This window comes from Odocoileus virginianus, chromosome 11, assembly GCF_023699985.2.
Source record: "Odocoileus virginianus isolate 20LAN1187 ecotype Illinois chromosome 11, Ovbor_1.2, whole genome shotgun sequence".
Lineage (NCBI taxonomy): Eukaryota > Metazoa > Chordata > Mammalia > Artiodactyla > Cervidae > Odocoileus > Odocoileus virginianus.
In genome coordinates, this window is record NC_069684.1 from 9,508,026 (window position 1) to 9,532,255 (window position 24,230).

The 24,230-nt window shown below is 50.3% G+C and overlaps 2 protein-coding genes across 4 annotated transcripts; both read left to right on the forward strand.

The window, feature by feature from the left end:
- The first annotated feature begins 497 nt into the window (after window positions 1–497).
- On the forward strand, window positions 498–14,374 carry ATF3 (activating transcription factor 3). Of its 3 annotated transcripts, XM_070473906.1 has the most exons (5): window positions 500–667; window positions 6,845–6,887; window positions 6,975–7,088; window positions 10,348–10,455; window positions 11,799–14,374. In XM_070473906.1, exons 2-5 carry the CDS (start codon window positions 6,849–6,851, stop codon window positions 11,994–11,996), a joined length of 459 nt encoding a protein of 152 aa, XP_070330007.1. In that variant the 5' UTR covers window positions 500–667; window positions 6,845–6,848; the 3' UTR covers window positions 11,997–14,374. The 3 variants fall into 3 exon arrangements, with proteins under 3 accessions (XP_020725709.1, XP_070330007.1, XP_070330008.1); XM_020870050.2 differs by having other exon boundaries at window positions 498–667; window positions 6,845–7,088; XM_070473907.1 differs by lacking the exon at window positions 6,845–6,887 and having other exon boundaries at window positions 610–667.
- Window positions 14,375–18,061: 3,687 nt separating this feature from the next.
- On the forward strand, window positions 18,062–20,378 carry GARIN4 (golgi associated RAB2 interactor family member 4). The gene has a single exon (XM_020870051.2). It carries the CDS (start codon window positions 18,538–18,540, stop codon window positions 20,266–20,268), a length of 1,731 nt encoding a protein of 576 aa, XP_020725710.2. The 5' UTR covers window positions 18,062–18,537; the 3' UTR covers window positions 20,269–20,378.
- The last annotated feature ends 3,852 nt before the right edge of the window (window positions 20,379–24,230 follow it).

Below are 24,230 nucleotides of genomic sequence, written 5' to 3' on the forward strand. Positions count from 1 at the left end.
AGCTTCCCAGTCTCACCTAGTCTGGGCAGCGTCCAGGACCCACCTCTCCGACCTCACCGCCCCCCGCCCCCCCCCCGAGCCTAGCGGAGGGAGAGATGCCAGCGCGGTGGAGTCATGCCGCTGGCTCGGGCACCATTGGCTCATGCCTGGAGTGCGCACATCTGGCGGCCAGCCCGGGCGGCTCCGGTCCTGATATGGAGCGAGAGGGCGGGCGGGTGCGTGCGTCCCGGGAGAGCTCGTCGCGGCCGGCTCCTCCCAGAGCTTGCATCACCGGTCCCCCTTCTCCCCTCCTCCTCCTTGGCCCCTCCCCCGCCCCCCGCTCTCCCCTCCCGCCCTCAGGCCCAGCCTAGTTCTGCTGGTTCGCCGGGGAAGCTATTAATAGCATTACGTCAGCCTGGGATTGCTAACCCAGAGTGTACGGGCGCGCCGCCAGCCCGAGGGCTATAAAACGGGTGATGCAACACGCTGCCAGCCACAGTCGCACGCAGAGAGGCGCGCACTGCACAGCGCTCACCCTGCGCCGCCGCCCCAGCGGACCCGCCAGCCCGCGCGCCGGTCGTGAGCCCCCCTGTGCTCGCCAGCCGGCCCCGCAGCTAGCCAGCCAGCCAGACCCCACCCCGAGCCTGCCCGCCCTCCGGACCCTGGCCGCCCCGAGTGGATACAGGAGGTGAGCGCGGCGACGATGGCTTGCTTTGATTATCTTTGAGCCCCTCTAGTAACCAGTCCCCGACCCCCGTGCCCACCCCCCCCGGCACCTGCCCCTCAGCTTCTAGCTTCGAAAGAACTCTGGCTGAATCTCTCTCCCAGCCACCGCTGCTCCTCCGAGCTTTAGAAAGTTTCTCGCAAAGAACTTTCTCTTTTGACTCGGGGCGCGAAACGTTCCTGGCAACTGAGAGGTCGTCCGCTGGCGTCGGAGCACAGCTCCTCGCCGCCCTCGCGTTTACTTACTCTCCGGGCGCGATCGAGGGGCTCAGATCGGTGGGTGCTCAGAGTGGCCGAGCCGATCGGGCTCGCCAGCCGGCTCCATCCCTGGCTCGGTGCGCGGACACTTGCTACTCCTGAGCCCAGCTTTCCCGAGATGCGCGGAGGCCGGGGCTCGCGGAGCGGCTGCCCCAGGGGCGGAACGGAATGAATGGGGAAGGAATGGGCGAGCCGGGGTCGCGGGCGCGGCCGCTGGGGGTCGCCCTGCCCTCCCCGGAGCGCGGGGCCGTAGGACCGCGCCGGTAGCCAGCGGCGAAAGTTAGTTGGGTAAGTTTTAAGAGGTGGCGCGCGCTCTTGTCGCTGCCCTGGGGCAGAAGGCGGAGAGCGCGCGCCGGGTACAGGTGCCGGAGACTTCTTGTTCCAAGTTTCTCACACGCTTTTCTCTCGTACCTGTGACTCCAGTTCTGGTCTCTTCCTCTGGCGGTTCGCGGATTTCTCTGCTTTTCATCCGGAGAGACCCACATGGGGGGAAGGAGGGAAAGCGAGAGTGCGAAGCCAGTTGAGATCTTTGAGGGATGGGATCTGTGATCCAGGGGCCCGGGACCCTGAAACTTGCACTGCCTTTAGTGTCTTGGAGCCTCAGCATCCCCAGCGGGGAGGTGTGGCCATATAGAGGCTCCTGGCCGCTCCGCCTGTTTGCGAGCACAAGGTGCTAGTTGGACCGGGTAACCATTGGTCCTTTCTGGATAAAGGTTTTCAGATTCTAGAGTGGTGTTAACTGAAAGAAAAGCGACCTAGGAGGGGCCAGCCTCTGAGGCAGTGAGGGGAAAAGGACTTCTGTACGGGGCATCTCTTCCCTTCCCAAGGTGCTTTCCACTGGATGGTTCTCCTTCTCTGCTCCCCCTACCCCATTTTCAGATTACTTCCTTTCCTCCTAACCGTTTTCTTTCCCCTAATTTAATTACCAAATCACAGTAGGCTTCCTTTCCTGTGAAGGAGTTGCTCACCCCTTAATAGAGCCAGAAAAAAATAAGCTGGGCACTAGAAAATGTGGGTGCTCTCTGAATGCATCTATTTCAGTGTGGCTGACAGTCACATCTGTTCGGGGGCCTCCCTCTCTTTCAGTTTAAATGAAAGAGAAATTGGTATGACTGTCCCCTTGTTTTGCAGTTCCCCTTTGTTGTAGAATAACACTGCAACAGGTAAGCTGTTGCTGTAAGGATTATCTGAATGAAGACCCGGCTGGGTTGCTGTTGTTACTGTCTAAATGGTCTCAGAGACAGCACTGCAGGAAGCACTCCAGGGGCACAGTGTAGATAAAATACAGCACCCAGCACCTGTGGCAGCCTCTGGATCCTTCCTGTCTTAACCCCACCATTCTCTCTCTCCCCCTTGGTCTTTTCTCTCAATTATTCTCCTCCCCCATCCCCATACTCCTTCCCTGTCTTAATCCTATCAAAGCCTCCTCTCTTGTGGGCACAGGCTCCTCAGGCTGTTGACCCTTCATCTACCTGGCCATTGGCTCTCTTCTCCATTTGCCTTCTTGGTTGATCCTCACGATGGTGAATTTCTGTTGGTGATGGAGCAAAATGAACAGCAGGTCAACAGCTTGACCTGGGCCGGGCCACTCACCAGCTTTATGGTGACCTTGGGCAAGTCACTTTACCTTTCTGGACCCCATTTTACTCCGTTGCAAAATGAATATCTGACTTAAATGACTCTAGTTTTGGGTGTCTATCCCACTGTACAGAGCTCATGATTTCTTCCTTTTTCAGATGGGCTGGGCAGGGGACAGGGTCAGTGGTTCCAAGTGTTACTCGGCCCGGGGAGGAGGAAGTACACAGCCAGGACACCAAACCAGAAATGGCTTCATGTGTGAGAGCTGGCTATTTCTCAAGTACTTAAGACCAGTGGAGACAAGCTGGTGCCAGCACAGAGTGGGGTGGAATTGATCTGATGTGTCAGAGCCCAGAGGTCAATCAGAGTGCAAGAGAAGCTGTGACTGAGTTGAGTTTCTTAAGGGCTCCAGTTAATTTCTGATTAATAGGACCTAATTTCATTAACAGGAACATTACGAGCCCCCACCCCCACCCCCTTGAAATGGGGGAAAGTGGATCACATCACAGTAATAATGGCTTCCCAGGATGTGTGTAAATCCACCTTCACGTTTGGTCTTCCTGACAGCTCTGTGAAGGGACTGGGGCAGTCAGTACTGGTCTCTCTTTACAGACAAGGTGACTGAGGTCCAGGAAACATAGCACTGAGCGCTCAGCCTGTGAATGGTAGTAGGTAGGCCTGCAAGCATCATCTCTGTCGTGATGCCTAGTCTTCCACCTACAACTGCAGTGTCTATGTGCCCACTTCCAGTGGGCTAGGAGAAAGACCAAGATAGGAAGTTAGTGAAAGAACTGGCTCCCTACTATGTTTTACAAGCAGTGCTTAGTGGGAAAAAGATGAAAATTAAAAGTGAAAATTCAATGTAGTAGCAGCTACTAGGAAATAAAATCTGGGAGCTGAATTTCCAGTCAGAGACATAGATGAGTAAAGTTTCACTTTCTTGAAAATGATGAAACTACTGATGATATGACACGATTTTTGACTAGAGATAATGATGCAGAAGCCAAATGCAGGTTCTTTGTAACAAGTCTGGACAATTTTAAGATCAATATAGAAAGTCAGCTCAGAAAATCCTCTGAAATGTTTTTCTCCAAACGGAGATGTTCAAGGGTCTCAACTTTCTGAAAAACTGAAGCTTTACCTTCATTTTTCTTCTCAGGGACACAGCTGAGTCTAGGCTTATCACACTTTTAAGAGAACAAGGCAACAAAAAACTAGAAAGTGTCTCAGTTGAGGTCAGTCGCTCAGTTGTGTCCGACTCTTTGTGACCCCATGGACTGCAGCATGCCAGGCTTCCCTGTCCATCACCAACTTCCAGAGTTTACTCAAACTCATGTCAGTGATGCCATCCAACCATCTCATCCTCTGTCGTCCCCTTCTCCTCACACCTTCGATCTTTCCCAGCATCAGGGCCACCCAAGATGGATGGGTCACAGTGGAGAGTTCTGACAAAACATGGTCCGCTGGAGGAGGGAATGGCAAACCACGTCAATATTCTACCTTGAGAACCCCATGAACAGTATGAAAAGGCAAAAAAATAGGACACTGAAAGAAAGTATCTCAAGAAGCTGAATATTAACCGAGTGCAGGAAAAGCCCAAATCTCTACAGATACCATTGCTTTACTTTCTGAAAAGCTTTTAAACATTTTCACAACCAGTTTGCATCTTCATGGAAGCCCACCCAATGCTTTTCGTAAAGACATTGCATACCACTGGCATTCTTGAGTTTCTTTCATCAGGACTGCTGACTTTATACTGAGAAGGGAGAAAAAGACCGAAACAGCAGACGTCAAGCCCTGAAAGCTCATTAATAAACTTGGGAGGTAAAATGGAGCCACACTCAACTGCAGTGGAATTCAAACTGCCTGTGTGGAAGCAAGCCGTGCAATTCTCCAAACAAAGGCCAGCCCAGTGGTAGCTCTGAATTCCATTCCTGAACTATTGGGTTTTTAATAAAGTTGGAAAGGTAGGGAAAACACAAACGCCTGGGAGGATCTTAAGTCTTTCTGGCTTTGGAAAGCTGGCTTCTCAGAGGTTAGTACCTGCCAGAAAAGTCTCCTCCCAACATCCTAAGATTATGGGATTAAATTGATAGGAGAGCATCAGTTCTGATTCATGACATGTGGCTGGGAGAGAATTAGTCAGTTCATACATTTCCTGGGTTTCTTTGGATAGTCAACAATGATGGTATTTGTTGACCTGAAATTCTTGCCTCCATCAGTGGATCTTGGATCCACTGGGGGATGTAGAGGTCAGGGTGTTCTATTCACTAAGTGTTTGAGATCAGAGAGAGTGACCAGCCACCCATCTACCTGGACCCCCTCAGAGCCAGCCCTGGGTTGGAAAGATCCCTGGGAGGCCCAGTAATAACATATTTCCTAGTTGCATTATGTTTTCCCAGAGCATATTCAGGTATTCTTTCGTCAACGCCTTGCCCAATTCTCTGGGAAAATAGGGTGATTGTTACTAGCCCTCTTTCTCACAGAGGAGAGAGAAGGTTCTGGGAGGTAGAGTGATGACAGAGGAGGAAATGGGCCTCTAGTCTTGACGTTCTGACCCGTCTGGGAATTTTGTGGATAAAAGATGCCCTAACACACACTCCCTGAATTCAGGGGGCAGCCCGAGTGTGCACCCAGGCAGAGAAAGCTCAGGAATTCATCTCAGAGTTCAAGCTTTCCGTAGCTTTTTGTTTCGTCTCCTTGTCCATCCCTTCAGCTCCAGGGCCCTCCCCCCGTCCCCACACCTGCTCTCAACCCCCGAGAAAACTGTGCTCTGGTTTTTTGTTTGCTTTTGCAACATAAAGAATCATATGCTATATTCTGTAAAGTGGGGGCATGAGTTCTGGAGTCAGACTTCATTCTAAATCCTGATGCTGCCGCCTACTAGCTCTGTGACTTTGGCCAAATTGTTTAGCTTGTCTAAATGTTAGTCACCTCGTCTCTACAGTGGGACTGGGACCTAAGAGGGTTCTCATGAAGGTGAAGTGAGATAGTGCACGTAAGGTTTCTGGTATGAAGGAGGCACTTGGGAAACGTTAGCAGCTTGCCAAAGGGCTTCTTGTCTGGTGGGATGTGGCTAATGACCGTAGGTTCCCACATGGAGAGGGGTGCTCCAAGGGCACCGCCCACCCTGACAATATCCACATTCATCGCCCCTGCAGAAGTGACTGCAGGGATGAGGGGCTTGCCCACTCCTGGAGGGAGTATTTGGCAGGGAGAGATTTACGGAGGGCTGTTGCAAACTGGAACCGTGGACCCGTTATTTCTGCCCCTTCCCCGCACCTTTTCCCTTGGGGTTCCCTGGGCTGTAGAATGATGGAGATAGATGGGACCTCAGAGGCCATTTGATTTGACCTTGACCGCCTCTCACCTATTTCACGTATTCAGTCAGATGGTCTCCAGCGGTCGGCAGGCATTGGGAACAGCCAGAGCCAGGGTCAGGTTCTGGAAAGATCCATAGCGGGACTCTGAGCCGATGCGGCAGGGGCTCCCAGACGATTGTCAGATGGAGGCTAAGCTCAGGTCTCACACTGCTCCCTAATGCCAGATCCAGTCCTAGCCCCCTGTGCTCCCAGCCACACCCCTCCAACCATCACAGGGCTGAACACTTCCTCAAAAAAAGTCCACATTCTGAGCGCCTCACTTTTCTTTGCTCTGGGGTCTTTTGCTTCCCCAATACTAACCTTGAGGGGTGACCTGAATTCCCACGCCCCGGTCCCTCTTCAGCTGGGGTGAAACAGCACACCCGCCTCCGTGACTGTCCTCACTCGCGGACTCGGATCCGACTGCCCAGGGAGAGGCTTCAGAGGTTTCCTGAACTCAAGCTCCCCGTTCCTTGCTTTTACTTACCACTCACAGATAGATTCTACTTGGTTTCAGATACCGTCCGAGTTTCTTTTTGAAAAAAGAGGCTGCACATGGGGTTACATAAGAGTCTCTCTGATTTTTTTTTTTAATGCGCTTCCTCTTTCAGGACTGTTTGAGGCTACTTTTGCATATATGCACACCAGCCAACACTAACAGCTCCTGTGAATTCAGAATAGCCTGAAACGCCACCCCTTATAAACCTCAACCAGGCATTTTATCCACGTCACTGAACTGCGTATTTTAAGAACCTGTTTTACTTAAGACATGGTGGTGTGAAATGAAAACAAAGCAGAAACCCGAGGGCTAATGGGACCTTCCCCTGGCGGTGGGAGGTGGGACTTGGGTATTGGAGGTTGCAGGTGCGGAGGTGAGGGTGGGGGGACTTGATCCCAAGCCCCCAGATCCTTGAAGTAGTTTGGGTTTCCATGTGTCTTTTCAGCAAAATGATGCTTCAACACCCAGGCCAGGTCTCTGCCTCGGAAGTCAGTGCCTCTGCCATCGTCCCCTGCCTGTCCCCTCCTGGGTCACTGGTGTTTGAGGATTTTGCTAATCTGACACCCTTTGTCAAGGAAGAGCTGAGGTTCGCCATCCAGAACAAGCACCTCTGCCACCGGATGTCCTCGGCGCTGGACTCGGTCACCGTCAGCGGCAGGCCCCTCGAGATGTCAGTCACCAAAGCCGAGGTGGGTTCTCCCAGGGGTGCCGTTCTTCCCGCGCTTACCTGTCACACACCTCGCCTGCGCCAGGCATGCTGTAGGCAGGGGGCCACGGTTGGATATTGGGCCTGGAGCTTAGAGGAGAGTCAGGGTTGGAGATAGTGTTGGAAGCCATCAGTGTGTGGAGGGTATGGAAAGCCATGAATCTGTAGGAGATCCCCGTCTGTGCCCAGTTGTTCTGAAGAAGCAGAGAGTGCAGTGATGGTTTTCAACACGACAAGAACTCAGACTGTCGAGCAAGGACCAGCCAGCCATGCTCACTGCCTTGTTACAGGTTCTGACCAAAGTTCACTTCTGTCTCTGACACCTGTGCGGTTCTCCACTTGGCAACCTTTTATAAGACGCCGGGGTAATAGCCGCGTGCTGAGAAGTTTGGGAGGTGGTTGCTGGCGATGCTGGGGTGGCTCTCAAGGACTTCGGAGCTGAGGTCTCCGCTGTTCTGTTGGCCTTGCCCTCCTGGGTGCAAGATGGGAATGTTTCTGGCCCACTTATCTGCAATGATCAGTGCCTTTGGGCAAGAGGTAGTGGACCTAGCCAGAAAAGAACTGAGTTTAGAAGGAAGTTGGGGGGAATCTTTTATGATTCTAAAAAGGGAGGTAGAGGGGGTAATAATGTCTCCTCCGTAGAATTGATCCAAGGGATTAAATAAGATGGCATTTGTTAAGAGTCTAGCAGAGGGCCTGGCTGAGAGTTAGCATCCAGTGACTGGTAGGCAAGATGATGCTATATGATGCTGTATCCATAAGACATTATTAACGGGCATTGGCTGTACCCTAATTAACCTCAGAGGAGGTCACTGGTGCTCAGTTCAACACTGGACAGTGAAACATGGGACCCTCAAGGAAAAAATTTAAAAAAATTTTTTCTAATTAAATATCTTGAGATAACAGAAGTGGCTTTACTCCAACAAAAAATAATTTTAAACAATACCTTGGGATAACAAGATGCCATGGAAGTAGTGGGGCCCATGGAAAGAAAGAAAGCATTTTGGAAGGATATGTGGAGGGCTGTCCCAAGGAAGAAGCTGGCCTCTTTATGGAAACACTCCTTAAAGCCTCTCATCCACTCTGCTTCTGTGTTCATCCAGTCATCTTCTGATCTTAGATCAGTTTAACAAGTGGACTTTTCTAGAGGGAAGAGGATGCACCTAATGGCCTAGTTGAGTGTTCTGGTCTCCTTGGTGGTGACTGTAATTCACAACCCTGTAGGCATCCTGTGTGTCTGGGCAGTGCGAGCCTCCTCCCCAGGTCCTGGTCACCTCTGGGAAGGCAGCTTGGGGTGACAAGGCAGCTGTGACCCAGAGAAGATGTGGGATAAAGAGACGCACGCCTGGGTTTACATCTAGTTTTGCAGCCTGCTAGTCTGGTCACCATGAGCTGGTGACTCCTGGGCCTCCTTGAGCACAATACTCTTGGCCACTCTTTGCCTTACTTCCATGTCCATAAAGTGAGGGGATTGGGACTTGCCTGGTGGTCTAGTGGTTAGGAAGTCACGTGCCAATGCAGGGCCCACGCGTTCAATCCCTGGTCTGGGAGGATCCCACGTGCCGTGGAGCAAATAAACTTGAAAGCAGAGTGCCTGGAGCCCCTGCTCCGCAACAAGAGTAGCCCACACACTGTAACAAACAGTAACCCCTGCTCTCTGCAACTAGAGAAAGCCTGCCTGCAGCAAAAACACCCAGCACAGCCAAAAATAAACAAATTCATAAATAAATTCTTCTTAAAAAGTGACGGGGTTGAACTAAATGGCCCTTGGAAAGGCTTTTCCGTGTCTGACAGTGTGACTCTTGAGATTTGCTCACTTTCAAGTACTTCCTCTTATGAGAAAACTTTGAATCTTCCCCCTACAAAAATATCTGTAGGGTTAGTTGCAAAGGAGATACTAGAGTTGCTGATTTCTTGATGAAGATATCTATGATGAAGTTACTGATGATAACTGAAGTTTCCATAGCACTGACCATAAGCTAAACCTTGTGCAGGGGGCTTTATTGACATTAATTTGACCCTCATCACAACCCTGTGAGGTAGGTAAGATGGTTGATCCCATTTTACAAATGAGGAAACTGAAGCTCAGAAGAGCATAATAACTTGCACAAGGGCTCACACCTGATAGGCGGTGAAGCTGAGATTCAAAGGCAGTTTAGCCTAAACCCAGTGTCTGCCTGTGTGGTTCTAGGATATAAGACATAAAGGGTAGAAGTTCCTCTCGTTGTGTTTCCCCTTTGGGCTTGGTTTCCTTATGTTCTGAAGCCTCTGTCTCAGCCTAAGCTAACTTAGCATCATCTAACCCAGAGTTTTATATGAGGTGATCATGGTGGTCCAGGGTCTCTTCCATTTGAGGTGGGGCTCCCATGTCCTTTCCATCTGTCTGGAGCAGTGACAAGTGACATGCCAAGGCCTGACATTAGTGGCCTAAACCATCGCCCACTCTGCCCACTGTGAGTTCACTCCAGCTGGACTCCAGTCTCTGAGTCAGTCCAGAAACTGGACTTTGCTGATTCACCATCAGTCCTCAGACAAAGTCAGAGTGATCATCCATGGAGGACCAGATCCTAAAGCCGGATGGGGTTTTCTTCTCTGAGGATTCCAGGGCTGACTCAGGGTGGGGCTCCAAGGGAGAGATAAGTATCATCAATGCTTGAGTCAGTGGATAGTTCTAGCTCTCCACCCCCAGGTGGCACCAAGCCATGGGCTGATGATGCCTCTTGATTGAGGAATAGGCTTGGGTTCCTATTCTCTAGGAGCTGCAGGTGACGATGGAGATGAATGGAATATGAGTAAAAGAGGCAGGGGGAATGGGTGGCGAAGTGATGCTCCTGAGGTCATTCTGGGGGAAAGGTCATACTTACTGAACAAAATCTGTTTCTTGCTCTAGTTGATTACAGTTATTACCATCGTTATTATTTTGAGTATCAAATTCCTATTTTAAAATCCAAGTAAATGCTTTTTAAAGGCAAAATTTTAGTTTACTAGTATTGACAATATAATTTTAACAGATCTTTGATTTCCACTATTCATTCTTAAGTGTGAGTGTGTGCATGTGCATGCATGTGCTTGAGTATGTGCGCATGTGTTAAGGTTTCATGCAAAAGTCCAGAGCTTTACTTCTTCTGAATTCTTCGGGGCTACCCCAGTCTGTCAGTTTTAGCTGGAAATAAAAGGCAGTGTATTTGAGGTGGGTTGAATTTCTGGCCTTCCTTTAAGCTTGTGCCTCTTGAATTTTACAGGTAGCGCCTGAAGAAGATGAAAGGAAAAAGAGGCGACGGGAAAGAAATAAGATTGCAGCTGCCAAGTGCCGAAACAAGAAGAAGGAAAAGACAGAGTGCCTTCAGAAAGTGAGTGCCTGTTTGCCTTGCCCCCCCGCCTTGCTCACACCTGGCCCCCTCCAACCTCACGTCCCATGAGCAAGAGGAGTTTGAAAGACTCCACCCGAAAGTGCTTTCCCAGGAAGGACATTGTAGCTGGTGGCAGAAATGCCAGTTACAGAATGAGGAAGGAGTAAAGCTGTTAGTAAGATAAATGTATCTGGATGTATAAGATGCCGGTGTATGAATTAAAAACGAGATCATCTGATGCCCGCATTCATCCTCAGCCAGTCCATATGTGTCCAGAAGCTTCCAGGCTGTCGGATATGTCTGTCCAGTTCAAGGGGCTTCGCTCGCCCATTTTCCTGAGAAAAGGAAGCTGCCAGCTTTCATTTGGCTCACTGTGAAAAGCCTTTAATTAACCTCTTCAAAAAAGTTATTTCCTTGATCCACAGGCAGAGATTACACTTTCTTTGCATTCTTACCTGGTTCTTAACTCTGCAGCCCTTCTTGGCGCAGCTGATAGTCTGTGCTTCCAGCTGCGTTCTCCCCTTCCAGAAGGGAGAAACACCGGTGGGAGAGGTGTCTCCAGGCAGGTGGAGCAGATCCCTGGTGCAGTCTTTGCAGTGGCTGTGTCCCCTTCCCCAAGTGAGGACAGGCCAGGGCAGAGTCTTCACTTGGGTTCCACAGGTTGCATGGGGCGGGGCGGGGGGGGGGGGTCAATGAAAATTAAGACATTTTGTTTATTTCTCTGTACATTCTTTCTGTGGAGATGAGCTTCTCAGTGAAGTCAGAGACTCATATAAGACTATAAACACTGAGTCTGGATCTCCTTCCAGCCCCCAAGGTCTTTTCCCGTCCAGATGATCTGCCTATGGGCTCTTTGATTCTCACAAAGGAGGTTTCTGCTATTGGTTCTACAGCTGTTCCATTACTATTAGGGTCACAGCCTGCCTCCACCTTGAGTGGAAACTCCAGAATATCTCTGAAGGAGCTCTAAGTTCAAAGGCTTCTCCAAGCTCTGGACTCTCTCAAACCTAACGCTGCTCTCCCAGCTTTGTGGGGCTTCATAGAGGGCACCAACAGCATTCCCCTGCAGGCCATTCCCTACTTGATGAGCCCCGATGTGTTCCAGCCTTTGCCCCTGCCATCCAGGGGCCACCAGCAGGCCACCCCTTCCTCACTGGACCTTGGTTCCTTTCCTTGTTTTTTTTTTTTTTTTTTTTGGGCTGCACCAGGCCGCTTGTGGGACTTTTGTTCCCCAACCAGGGATCGAACCCGGGCCCCAGCAGTGGAAGCAGAGTCCTAACCACTGGACCACCAGGGAAGTTCCCTTGGCTCCTTTCCTAATACCTCTATTGCTTGTGACCCAGGAGTCGGAGAAGCTGGAGAGTGTGAATGCTGAGCTGAAGGCGCAAATTGAGGAGCTCAAAAACGAGAAGCAGCATTTGATATACATGCTCAACCTGCACCGGCCCACGTGTATTGTCCGGGCTCAGAATGGGCGGACTCCAGAAGATGAGAGGAACCTTTTTATCCAACAGATAAAGGAGGGAACATTGCAGAGCTAAGCAGCCGTGGTATGGAGCAACTGGGGAGTCCTCATCAAATCCTCCTTTTACATCCGAAACCCTGAAGCCATTGGAGATCTGACTTCCTATGCACCTCTTGAATCCCAGCAGCTAAGAACCATCAAGGTGGGAGTGCCCTCCATGACTCAGCCGGGCCTTTCCACTCCACTCCAGGGTGGACTTTGGACCGGGGCAAGGGCATCTTTTGCCTCCACTCCAGGATTTAAGCCTTAACATCCCGGCCATCCTTGGATTCTCCAGATGACCCCCAGTTAGGGTCCTGCCTCCCTCGCATCTGGATTCTGCAAAATTCAGGACTCCCACCATTAGGATCCATGCAGAAGTGTCTGTAACCTTGGGTGGGTGGGGTGGGGCCACCTCCTCCGCTGCTGCCGCCACTGTCACTTGTAGGGGACATGGAGTGAGAATGGCATCTCGTGAAGTTGTGCAATGGCCAGGGTTGTGCTTTCTAGCAAATACGCTGTTCTGTACAGGAGTTGCTGTGTGCAAGGCGTTCGTTTCAAAACTAGGCGTGTGCTCTACTGATGTTTGTGCTGCACGACACCGCTGTGACTTTTTCGTGACTTAGCTCAGACCTGGTTTCTGAGAGTTTGGGGGGCTGTCGCCACGTGCAGTGTCTTGCTAAGTGTTCAGGTGGCCAGAAGGGCTCGCCAGCCCTGGGAGGAGAGAATTGGGCCGGGCAGCACTGAGTACAGTTTTGTGCCAACAGAAAAGACCTTTTCCGCTTGGCTCTCAGGCATTAATGCAGGCCCTCTATTGCAAACTCAGTTATAAAGTCACAGGAAGAAAGCAGAAACAAGAGTCCAGCTTCCAAAGGCTTAGGAGTCTCTGCTCGGTGACTTAGGTCAGGAATTTTTTTCTAGGCTGGAAGAGCCAAAGAATATTCCACTTTTCCTGTTCTTGCGATTGAGAACCACATTCAGTGGACACGCATTTGAAGCCAGGTGATGCCTAGGCTTTAGCATTATTAGATGTTAATGGCATCGTTTCTGTCATGCAGATGTTTGTAGAAATCTGGCCCAGAGCATTTACAGCTGTGAGAAAGTCTACTCACACTGGCCAGGAGGTCTCTGGCTACTATCTGTTTAAATTCTGACGTTTCTGTGAAATCCTCAGAGTGTTTAATCCTACTCAGTAGTATCATTACAATTTTCTGTAAGAGAAAATATTACTTATTTATCCTAGTATTCTTAACTTGTCAATATAATAAATATTGGAACAAAGACATGGTGAACTAAAGTATGGTGCGGTTTCTGTTCTTTTAAATCAGTTGTTCATTGAGCTCTAACCATTCTCCTCTCCTCCCCTTTGGAGATGGTGATGTAGGGGGTGATCAGAGCTTTGACTATTCTTCAAGTGTTCTTTGTTCTCTGGGGTGCCACCATGTGGGCTTTTTGACTTTCAACCCTATTCCTCAATTTCTGGATTCTAATGCTCAATCTCTCATTGACAAACACTGGGACACAGCAGCAGGTATATCCTTTAGACTTTTGGTACAAAGGTAGAAATTTTATATCAAATCTGAATATCTGAACTACCTGTTTCTCTGAATATACAAAGGCCTAACATGTATACCTGCTGTTCAACTTGGACCTTACAATCTGTGGCGGAACTCTTCGTGAAGGCTTCACTTTAATTACATCTCTTATAATGTCCAAATATGTGTCTCAGCGTTGCAAATAAGCATTTCAAAGTTTGGAAAAGGACGGTGAGGAGGAAGAGAGAGTATAATTTCAGACGGGAAGGTGTGATAATTCAGAGGAAATAGTCCACCTAATTTTCTGGAATCTCTGGAGCATGCGATTCCTTTAGGTCTCCAACAGAGTCACGGTCCCTTACACTTGCCCTGCGCACACACCTGACACTCACAGGCTGGGAATGAAAATCGGCTTCTCTGACATCAGTGCCGTTTTACACAGCGATCCTGACTTTGTTGACTGTTCATACATGTGGATGGAGCCTGCTCCTTTGAACTCATGTTTATTTCCTTTAAACTATCACCTGAGACACAGGTATCCTAATTTTGCTGTTTTGACTACATCTCAGGGGCAGTTCCTAATCTGTACAGAGCATCTGGTGGAAGTACCATTCACTGCTTCTTTCAGGAGATAATCTGTTTTCTTTATCTTGGGGGGGGGGGAGAATTTCCTTGCATTAACCTTCTGCTTGTGCCACCAATCAGCTGTTAGGAAACTCAAGACAGTTTTAAAGCTGCCATGGACAACAATGAATTAGAGCGGAAGGAAGGGGGAGGTGGCTTTTGCAAGAAAAAGTGATCTGAGAAACGCACTGTAAATCATCAGTGGAGCTGCAAGTTCTTTGAACAAATGCATTAAAAATAGTTTTGTTGTCAGTCACCAAGTTTATGTTTCCACTTGAAAAAAAGGAGGGGTTAATATGTATTTACCATCAAGTTGCTTAGTTCATCTTGTTTCACACTCAGCAGCAAGGGGAGGTGAGTGTTCTGAGAGGATAAACTTGGACGGGACCTCTGCTGGAGTCAGACGCCTGGCTGACAAGGCCTTTTCCTCGGGCCATCACCTGCAGGGGTGGTAATGTCACCCTGGCTGGACATGGAGAGCGCACCCTACCCCCTGTCTCCTGCCCTCATCCTGTCCCCGTGTCTTTTCCTGAGATCTGGCCTGACTCTTGCTTCCGGGTATAACAGCCATAGGGGGAGCCCAGGACAGGGTTTCTGGGGTCAAAGCTTCCACTTTCTGCCAGAAGCTAAAATGCTGACTGTTTTCCGTCTTTATCCTAATTTCTCCCACAGGCTTTGAATAAACCTGAAATCCAAACCCACAGCAAGCTTCTCCTATCTTCTCCATCCTGTACTCTTCAGTGGGGTTCAAGCAGTTTCTCGATGGAGTAGTGTTTTTTTTTTCCCCATTTATTTTTATTAGTTGGAGGCTAATTACTTTACAATATTGAAATGGTTCATGGATTTGCCTGAGGAAGAACCTCCGAGGAGGCCAGGTTTGCCCAGTGAAAATCCTCAGTTCTCACCATGGCTCTAACCACAGAAGCTTCTCTGTCTCACGGAAAACTGCTGTCAGGAAGGAAATCACACCGAGGCTTAAAGGGCCAGCTGAGACTGACGTTAATAATAGCTGACATTTACTGAGAAATGCTACTCAATACTTTACATTATCTCATTTAATCCTCACAGCAACTATTATCCCCATTTTACAGATGAGGAAGTGGAGAGCTAAGTAGTGTGCCCAAGGTCACACAGGTGACCTTTCTAAACATAGGTGACCTATGTTTTTTAACTATAAAGCTTCTGAGCAGAAATGTTTGTGTGTGTGTGGTAAAATACACATGAAATTCACAACTGTAATTTTAAAGTGTACAGTTCAGTGGCATTCACAATACCATGTAGCCATCACCACTATCAAGTTCCAGAACTTTTTATCAACCCCCCCAAAAACCCAGTACTTCTCATTCTCCCCTCCCTCCAGCCCTAGGGAACCACTGACCTAATATCTGTCTCTATGGACTTGTCTCTCCTGGATATGTCATAGATATAGAATCATTTTAATATGTGGCCTCTTTCACTGAGCATGTTTTCAAGGTTCATCCGAGTCGTAAAATGTATCAGTACTTCATTCCTTTCTTTGGCTGAATAATATTCCACGGCATAGATAGATTACATTTTGTTTATCTAATCATCTTTTGATGGGCATCTGTGTACATTTAATGGAAGGTATGACTCCCTAAGGTGGGAGTTCAGGCATAGCATCAAACTGCAGATAAAAGAATTTGGAGCAGGGGCCTTTCTCAGAACTTTCAAGTCACAATTTAGAAATCACTTATTCTGTGATTAGCTCTGTGAGCGTGGCAGTGAGGCAGGGTGTCTAACAGTACGTGTTCCCTATAGGTGTCAAGGCTTCCAAACAACTTCTGCCCAGTAGAGAGATATTACCCTCCGGGAGGGCACCTAGCAGAGTCTTGGAACTGGAGCTTACATTTCAGGCTACCCATCCCCCAACTCACCATGGGAGGACATGTGCTGAGAGCAAAGAGGTAGGTTTCCATGCAGGGGCTGTCTGCACAAGCATAAAGCAAGAAGGGCAATGCCAAAGAATGTTCAAATTTCTGCACAATTGCATTCATCTCACATGCTAGCAAAGTAATGCTCAAGATTCTCCAAGCCAGGCTTCAATAGTACGTGAACCGTGAACATCCCGATGTTCAAGCTGGATTTAGAAAAGGCAGAGGAACCAGAGATCAAATTGCCAACATCCATTGGATCATCAAAAAAGCAAGAGAATTCCAGAAAAACATCTGCTTTATTGATTACGCCAAAACCCTTAACTGTGTAGATCACAACAAACTGTGGAAAATTCTGAAAGACATGGGAATACCAGACCACCTTACCTGCCTCCTGAGAAATCTGTACGCAGGTCAAGAAGCAACAGTTAGACCTGGACATGAAACAACAGACTGGCTCCAAATCGGGAAAGGAGCACATCCGGCTGTATATTGTCACCCTGCTTATTGACTTCTATGCAGAGTACATCATGAGACATGCGGGGCTGGAGGAAGCACAAGCTGGAATCAAGAGTGCTGGGAGAAATATCAGTAACCTCAGACATGCAGATGACACCACCCTTACGGCAGAAAGTGAAGAGGAACTAAAGAGCCTCTTGATGAAAGTGAAAAAGGAGAGTGAAAAATCTGGCTTAAAACTCAACGTTTAAAAAACTAAGGTCATGTCATCCGGTCCCATCACTTCATGGCAAATAGATGGGGAAACCATGGAAACAGTGACAGACTTTATTTTCTTGCACTCCAAAATCACTGCAGAGGGGGACTGCAGCCATGAAATTAAAAGACGCTTGCTCCTTAGAAGAAAAGCTATGACCAAGCTAGACAGTATGTTAAAAAGCAGGGACATTACTTTGCCAACAAAGGTCTGTCTAGTCAAAGCTATGGTTTTCCCAGTGGTCATGTATGGATGTGAGAGTTGGACTATAAAGAAAGCTGAGCACTGAAGAATTGATGCTTTTGAACTGTGGTGTTGGAAAAGACTCTTGAGAGTCCTTTGGGCTGCAAGGAGATCAAACCAGTCAATCCTCAAGGAAATCAGTCCTGAATATTCATTGGAAGGACTGATGCTGAAGCTGAAAACCCAATACTTTGGCCACCTGATGTGAAGAACTGACTCACTGGAAAAGACCCTGATGCTGGGAAACATTGAAAGCAGGAGGAGAAGGGGACGACAGAGGATGAGATGGCTGGATGGCATCATTGACTCTATGGACATGAGTTTGAGTAAGCTCTGGGAGTTAGTGATGGACAAGGAGGCCTGGTGTGCTGCAGTCCATGGGGTCACAAAGAGTCGGATACGACCTAGCAACTCAACTGAAATTGGGGAAGATCTGAGGCGATCTCCCGGATAATTCAATCCCCAATCCAGCCCATATACTGCCTTGGGTTCTTTCCATAACATATATACGCACATAGAATTATTCAAATTCTAAAAACAGGTCTTCTTGTAAAGGTAGTTAAACCAGTCCAGTGTGAATACATTTGGTGGGCCCAAGCTTTCTTTGTGAGGCTAAGTACTGTAGCATTCAGAACAAAGGCTTAAGAATCAGGTAGACCTGCATTCAAACCCTGCCTCTGCTAACATCAGATCTAAGAGATAGCACTTCAGTTTCTTCACCTGTGAACTGGGAACAGTAGCAGCAATAAACTCAATGGACTCTTACGACCATACGTCAAGAACACTGCATGGGTTTGGAGAAGCAATTTTTAATGTTACTATTAAAATCACCTCCAAGTTTACTGAGATTTTATTAATGGATAGACTAAGGACTGAGACTGCCAATTCTACATTGTTCGATATAGTTAAACCATGAGCTCAAATGGCTCAAATGCATCCCATCCTCTGACATTCCTATAGGCTTCATCCAGTTGCTGAATTTGTGGGGGGGTGGGGGGTGGTAAAAGAGAACCAGATAAAACTTTCCCATTTGAAGACATTTTTATTTTGGTACCTGCCTGAGTCCCTGGCAGGATGGACCTGTCCTCTGTGGGCAATGGGGTGGCCCTGCCTGGAGGGGGTGGTTGAGGGATGGGACAAAGGCGTATGTGACAGCGACAGGTCACAAAGGACAGTGAGGATAAATATGGCCGCACAGGGGGTTTAGGCTGAGAGAGTGGTCACTTCTTTCACTAGGACTGCAGTTTCACAGCCTCTCGCAGAGACAAAAAGCCAGAAGCAGAAGTGAGGTGAGGCTGAGCGGGAGCCTACCACACCTCTGCAACAGCCTTGAGGAGACTCAGCCTGGGGTCCAGGCGCCCTGCAGCATCCTCACGGGGATCACCCGTGCCCGTACCCCCACCGCTGCCTCTGGGAGGCTCTGTGGGGTGTGGTGGGGTTGGGGGACCTGCTGTGGAGCCGCCTGCATGACACAGGAGACCGCAGCTCCCTCTTCTACCAAGAAGGCCAAGGAAAGGAAGACCCAGGGGCCCACCTCACCAGGGAGGCTTGTCGTGATCACAGCCAGCCATGAGCCCGGAGTCTCTGCTACCGTATCACACGGCCCAGAGCAGCGCCGGAGCAGGCCTGTTCACCACCACCAGGGGCAAACTGCAGCGGCAACTGCACAAGGGTGAGTACGACATATTCAAGTATGCCCCGATCTTCGAGAGCGACTTTATCCAGATCACCAAGAGGGGAGAAGTGATCGACGTGCACAACCGCGTCCGCATGGTGACCGTGGGCATCGCATCCACCAGCCCCCTCCTTCCCCTCCCAGACGTCATGCTACTGGCCCGGCCGGCCACCGGCTGCGATGACCACGGCCGCGGCCAGACCACCAAGGCCAAGAGCCGCAAGGCTGCAAAGACCTTAGAGCTCACCAGGCTCCTTCCCTTGAAGTTCGTGAGGATCTCCATTCACGACCGCGAGAAACAACAGCTGCGCCTGAAGTTCGCCACTGGCCGCTCCTGCTACCTGCATCTGTGCCCCCCGCTGGACTCGCGGGAAGACCTATTCACCTACTGGGAGAAGCTCGTCTACCTCCTGCGGCCGCCGGTGGACTGCCAGAGCAGCACCTACGCCATTCCAGCGGGGGATGTGATCTGCATGCCCGTGTTCGAGGAGGACAGGAGGACCGCGGCGGCCGTGGATTTCCAAGGCCGGGGCGATCAGGACCAGGTAAGCGTCAGGAGCCTCCACGCGGGCTCCGAGGTGGCCGGGGCCACCTCTGCAGCTTTTGCCGGAGGGGAGGGCCTCCAGCTGGACTTCTACAATCCCGATCCTGGGCCTGACGGGGCCAAGGCAAACACCAAACCCAGCCAGCTCCACGAAGAGTCAGCAGCGGGGGCGATGACGCAGGTGGCCTCAGCAGACGCCACAGAGGGTGATCTGAACGTGACCAAGTCCCATGCCTCTGAAGAGCGGAGCACGGCCCTTGAAGTCACCGTCACCAAGGGCCTGGGAGGAAGCAAAAGCAACATAGCCATGGCAGGCGCTGCCAAAAGCTCCCTGAGGACCAGGAAAACGGCCTTGGCACACGCTGCCAAAAACTTGGAGTACCGTTCCAGCACGTCCACCAGCCTCTCCCCGGAAGCCAGCGTGACTACGGTTGGAGTGGAGGCCACCAGGAAGACCGCCAGACGAAAAGCCGATGAGGACGACGAGGGGACCCTCATCTCAGCCTTGCCGCAGGAAGACCGAGAGAGTGAAGAGGAAGACAGGCCCCGGGTGTCGCAGGCCCGCAGGGGAAGAAGGGAGAGGAAGGAACACCGGGAGAAGGAGCGAGCTCTCAGGGGCTCACGTCCCCGCGGGGCAGCCGAAACCCGCCCCAAGCCCGCGGGGGACAAGGCGATTCGGAAGACGGCCGGCAGGTCCTCAGGCGGCCGGAGGGCCGTGAAGGATGGCAAAAAGGAGAAAGGCCACGGCCGCCTGGGCGACAGCAAGCGGGGCGCGGAGCACAAAGGCATCAGCCACGCTCCCATCACCAAGGAGTCCCGGAGCTTATCTGCCGGGAGTTCACTGTCCAGCAGCAAGAGACTCAGCAGGATCAGCTCTTTCTTGAGGAATGTCCGAGCCAGTCTCACTCCCAAGACAGTGGCCTTGTCACACAATAAAGATGTGGACCTCTTGGAGAAGGTGGTGGAAAGGAAAAGAATGGAGGCCATCATGGAGACAACAGAGAGTGGCCAGGGGCTGGAAATCGCTGGGAGCGTGACATCCGAGGCCATGGAGACAGTGACAGTTGAAGCTCATCAATAGGACCTAGAGCTGAAAGCTCAAAGGGGACCAGGGTTCAGGGAAATATCCCTGGCGAGCGTATGCCAGCTTCCTTACTGCAGCTTAAATAAAAGAACCATACAACCTGAGAACGGCCTGCAGCGTTCTCTCTGCATTTCCAGGTCCCGCAGCCCGGCTATGATGTCACAGTGGATTCTGTGATGTCAGTGGAGCCGCAGCCTGAGACTGGTCTGGTCAAGGGCAGCCCCACCTCACACACATGCCCAGTGCCAACAGTGGTGCCCCATCTGGCCTCCACTCCTTTCTGGCTTTGCTGCTCAGGGCCATGGCTGAAAGTCAGACTGGCCTGGAAAACTCTCCTTCACCATCTCCCGATCCTTTCTATCAATGTTTATTACCCCTGCAGGTCTATAATCAAAGTGAGAACAGAGCTCCCGTCCCCTCAGGCTGTTCAGTGGACAGAAATAAGGTGCAGCAGTTTTTGCTGGCTGTCAGAACAGTGAGCGCTCTCATCTAGACTTAGCCACTCCCCTCCCAGGTATATACCCAGGAGAAACACACATGTTCTAAGAAACCACTATGAGCATGTTTATAGCAAAAGAATTTAAGAGCAAAACACTGGAAACAGCCCAAATTTCCATCAACAGGATTAATACAGTAGGATAGGAAGAGAGTGGGATATTCAATAGTGAGAATTGGAGCTATACACACTATCACAGATCAACTTCTCATGATTTTTAAAGACATCAAAGAATGGGATGTAATCTACTTACAGAACCATTCAGAAATAAGATCAATGTATTGCATGGCGGAGGGGTGGGGTGGTGGTGGTGGTTTAGTCGCTAAGTCATGTCCGATTCTTGCAGCCCCGTGGACTATGGCCTGCCAGGCTCCTCTGTCCATGGGATTTTCCAGGCAAGAATACTGGAGTGGATTGCCATTTCCTTCTCCAGGGAATTTTCCCGACCCAGTAATCGAACCCAGGTCTCCTGCATTGCAGGCAGATTCTTTACCAACTGAGCTACGAGGAAAGCCCTGCATAGGGGGTAGGTTTCATAAAACTGTACCAAAAGTGAGGGAATAGTAAATGAAAAATTCAGGACAGTTTTCTCTAGGGTGGACAGGCTAGATCAAGGAAGTGGGTCCAAGGCTGTCAGTGTTGCTGGGAACTGTTCTGTCTTAGGCAAGACAGTGGGTACACAGGTGTGTTTCTCACATCGTACCATCTCTGAAATCGGATTGTCCTATGATCGCTGTGGCAGTTGTGAAATTATTGCCAATGCCTTTCCCTCATGTTTTCACTTTTATATATGCACAAAAGTGATCTGTCAGAAGTGCCTGGTCTCTTCACGTTGCATTTATTTAAGGTAAATTACAAGAACTCTGGTTATTAGGAAACGAAGGAACGATATGCCTATTTTACAGATGAGACCACTGAGGCTCAGAGAAGGTAACCTGCTCCAGTCGCACAACAGGATCTTTACAGAGCAGTGATCTACCAGCCCACCTTTTTACGCAAAGTCCTGTCTGAAGTATGGGAAGGAGGCAAGCAAACACGTCTTAGACAGGACCAGCTCAGGAGCCTGAGGCACCAGCATTCTTAACACTGTGTTCCAAAACCACAGAGAGGAGCATCAATTTTACTGGATTGGGAAGTGGGGGCTGGGGACACGCTGTGAATCAGTTTTTGAACTTCAGTGAACCCACAGCACTTAGCTGGCCTTATCTCCACGGCTGTGTCTCACTCCCAAGCTTCTAGCCTCTGGCGTGACCTGCGTTGCAGCCGTAAACAAGCTCCTACCTGGAATTCCAGGGTCCACTCCTGAATGGAGCTGCCTCTTTCTGCAATCCCGTCCTCCTGAGCTGCTAATTAAACTCTTGAATGCCAGGCTCAGAAGGGTTTCTTCATACACAAGCTTCAGGGACTTTTTTCTTCCTGGGTTTCCAACACCAGATCCTTAAATCTCATATGATGGAGATTATTTGTTAGGTGACGGCTTCCTTGTTGGCTGGACCTTCAGTCTGTGACTTCCACAGATCACAGTGTGGGGAGGGGGGAGAGGAGAGGTCTCTTCTGTTTGCGGGGGGATGGTGGGCTCTTGGTGATGGTGGGGCCACCGATGAGAAAGGGAGATAGCCTGAGACCTATACACACGCACTGAGTTCCCCTGCAAAACAAGTTTCCTGACCCCAGGATGAGTCAAGTTTCTCTTAAGAAAGAAAGGACATGCCATGCCAAAGATTAGATATGAGTTGACCCTGTGAGGAAAACAACCTCGGAATCATTAACCCAGGGCTTCTGAGAAGACTAGGAGCTGCTGGAGGGGACAGAATTAATGGTTTACCCTTCACCAGCTTTCCCCTGGACTCAAGGTGGAGAAACTACAAAAAAGATCACATCCACATTCCTTTGATCTTATGATTTCCACACAGGCAAGTGCAGGTAAACACTAGTCTGAAGGAAGAAAATGCAACAAAACCACATGCATAGCCCTTAACTGTTTATTAGGTTCTTTCATGTACGTGCCCCCTTCCGAAGCTCACGTCTCTTCGTTTTGCGGATCAGTTAAGGGGAAGTTCAGGAGCATTTAAAGGACTTGGTTCAAGGTGGGAGGTGATGGTGCAGAGAGCCAGCTACCTAGGTGCAACAGCTTTTAGGCAGCGTGCCATCCCGGTCCCATAGGGAAGTCCAGAGACGGGGAAGGAGGCCGGATAAGCTACAAGGAATTATCACAACACTGAGCGACAGGCAGGACGAGAGATGTGTGTTTGGGGGACAGGATCTACTCAGAGGAGGGGTGCTGGGGCATGGGAAGGAGCTGGGCTTAGGGCAGGCCTCTCAGGAGCATTGGCAGCTTTGAGGATGAACAGGGCTCTGCCAGGTGGAAGAAGGATGAGGAGCAAAGGTAAAGGTGGGGGAGGCTGGGAGAGAGGTGGGTAGACCATCAGGCCACGGGAAGGATTGCGGGCAAAGTACAAAGGCTTAAAACATCATGTGTGTTGAGCAACGGCAAGTATTTCAGTGCAGCTTGTTGGAGGGTGAGAGAGGAGGGCGGTGAGGCTGGAGAATGGGGCAGCTGGGTCTTGGGGAGCCCTGGGGTACTGTCTGAGTGGCCGGGACTTGCCGGACCATTGAAAAGCCAGTGCCTGGTGAGAGTTAGATCTCTCTGGCTCCAGGGTGGAAAGTGGATGGGCAGGGGGAGTCTGGAGACAGGAAATCCTCCATAAAGCCACTGCATTCATTCTGGCCCGAGTCAGGGAGCCCCAAACTTGGGGGGCAGAAGCGGGCAGTGTGGGCAGAAGCAGACAGGCAGGAGGTGTTGAAGAGATGGAACGGGACAATTTCCTAGCCCACATCCTGAAAGACAGGGAGCTCATGATGTAGGTCTGGCCCTCATTTAAAGGAAGAGGAACTGACAAAAGTGGAGGTGACTTCCCCCTGTGGCCACAATCAGTAGAGGGGGTGCCCAGAAGAGAGGCTCACGGGAAAGCAAGGAGTACTGGGTTAAGATAAAAAAAAAACAGCTTCCAGATGGCTGCAGGTAAAACACCGGGATGAGGCCCCCAAGAGGGATGGTGGGGCTTCAGCACTTGGAGACCCTGGACAGGGGGAGACCCCTAAGCCTTCATCAGGGCAGAGCTGCCCACGAGTGACCTCCTCCCCTGGGCAAAGAGGCACCTCCAGAGAGCCCCTTGTGGCCACATGCTGGTAGTGCAGGCTGGTTCTTGAACGAGGGGGCTGGGGACTGAGGTTGAGTCACTGGGACCGTTTCCCTTTGTACACCACAATTAGCCTAATGCCAAGCCCCGAGCTGTGAGCGGGGGAGGTGAGGGGGCCTGGGCAATGAAGGTGTGTCTCATCCAGGCGCCACGGCTCCAGGCCCCCAGCAGAGGGTGGGGGGGGCGTGGGGCTGTGCTCTGTACTTGGTCACAAAGTTGTGTCCGACTCTGTGCGACCCCATGGACTGTAGCCCGCCAGGCTC

What these genes read in the sequence shown, in the direction of transcription:
- ATF3 (XM_020870050.2), top strand. Translation starts at nt 6,849, where the DNA reads ATGATGCTTCAACACCCAGGCCAGGTCTCTGCCTCGGAAGTCAGTGCC. An exon ending in TGTCAGTCACCAAAGCCGAG is followed by an intron (nt 7,089 to 10,347) that starts GTGGGTTCTCCC and finishes TGAATTTTACAG; the next exon opens with GTAGCGCCTGAAGAAGATGA. An exon ending in AGACAGAGTGCCTTCAGAAA is followed by an intron (nt 10,456 to 11,798) that starts GTGAGTGCCTGT and finishes CTTGTGACCCAG; the next exon opens with GAGTCGGAGAAGCTGGAGAG.
- GARIN4 (XM_020870051.2), top strand. Translation starts at nt 18,538, where the DNA reads ATGAGCCCGGAGTCTCTGCTACCGTATCACACGGCCCAGAGCAGCGCC.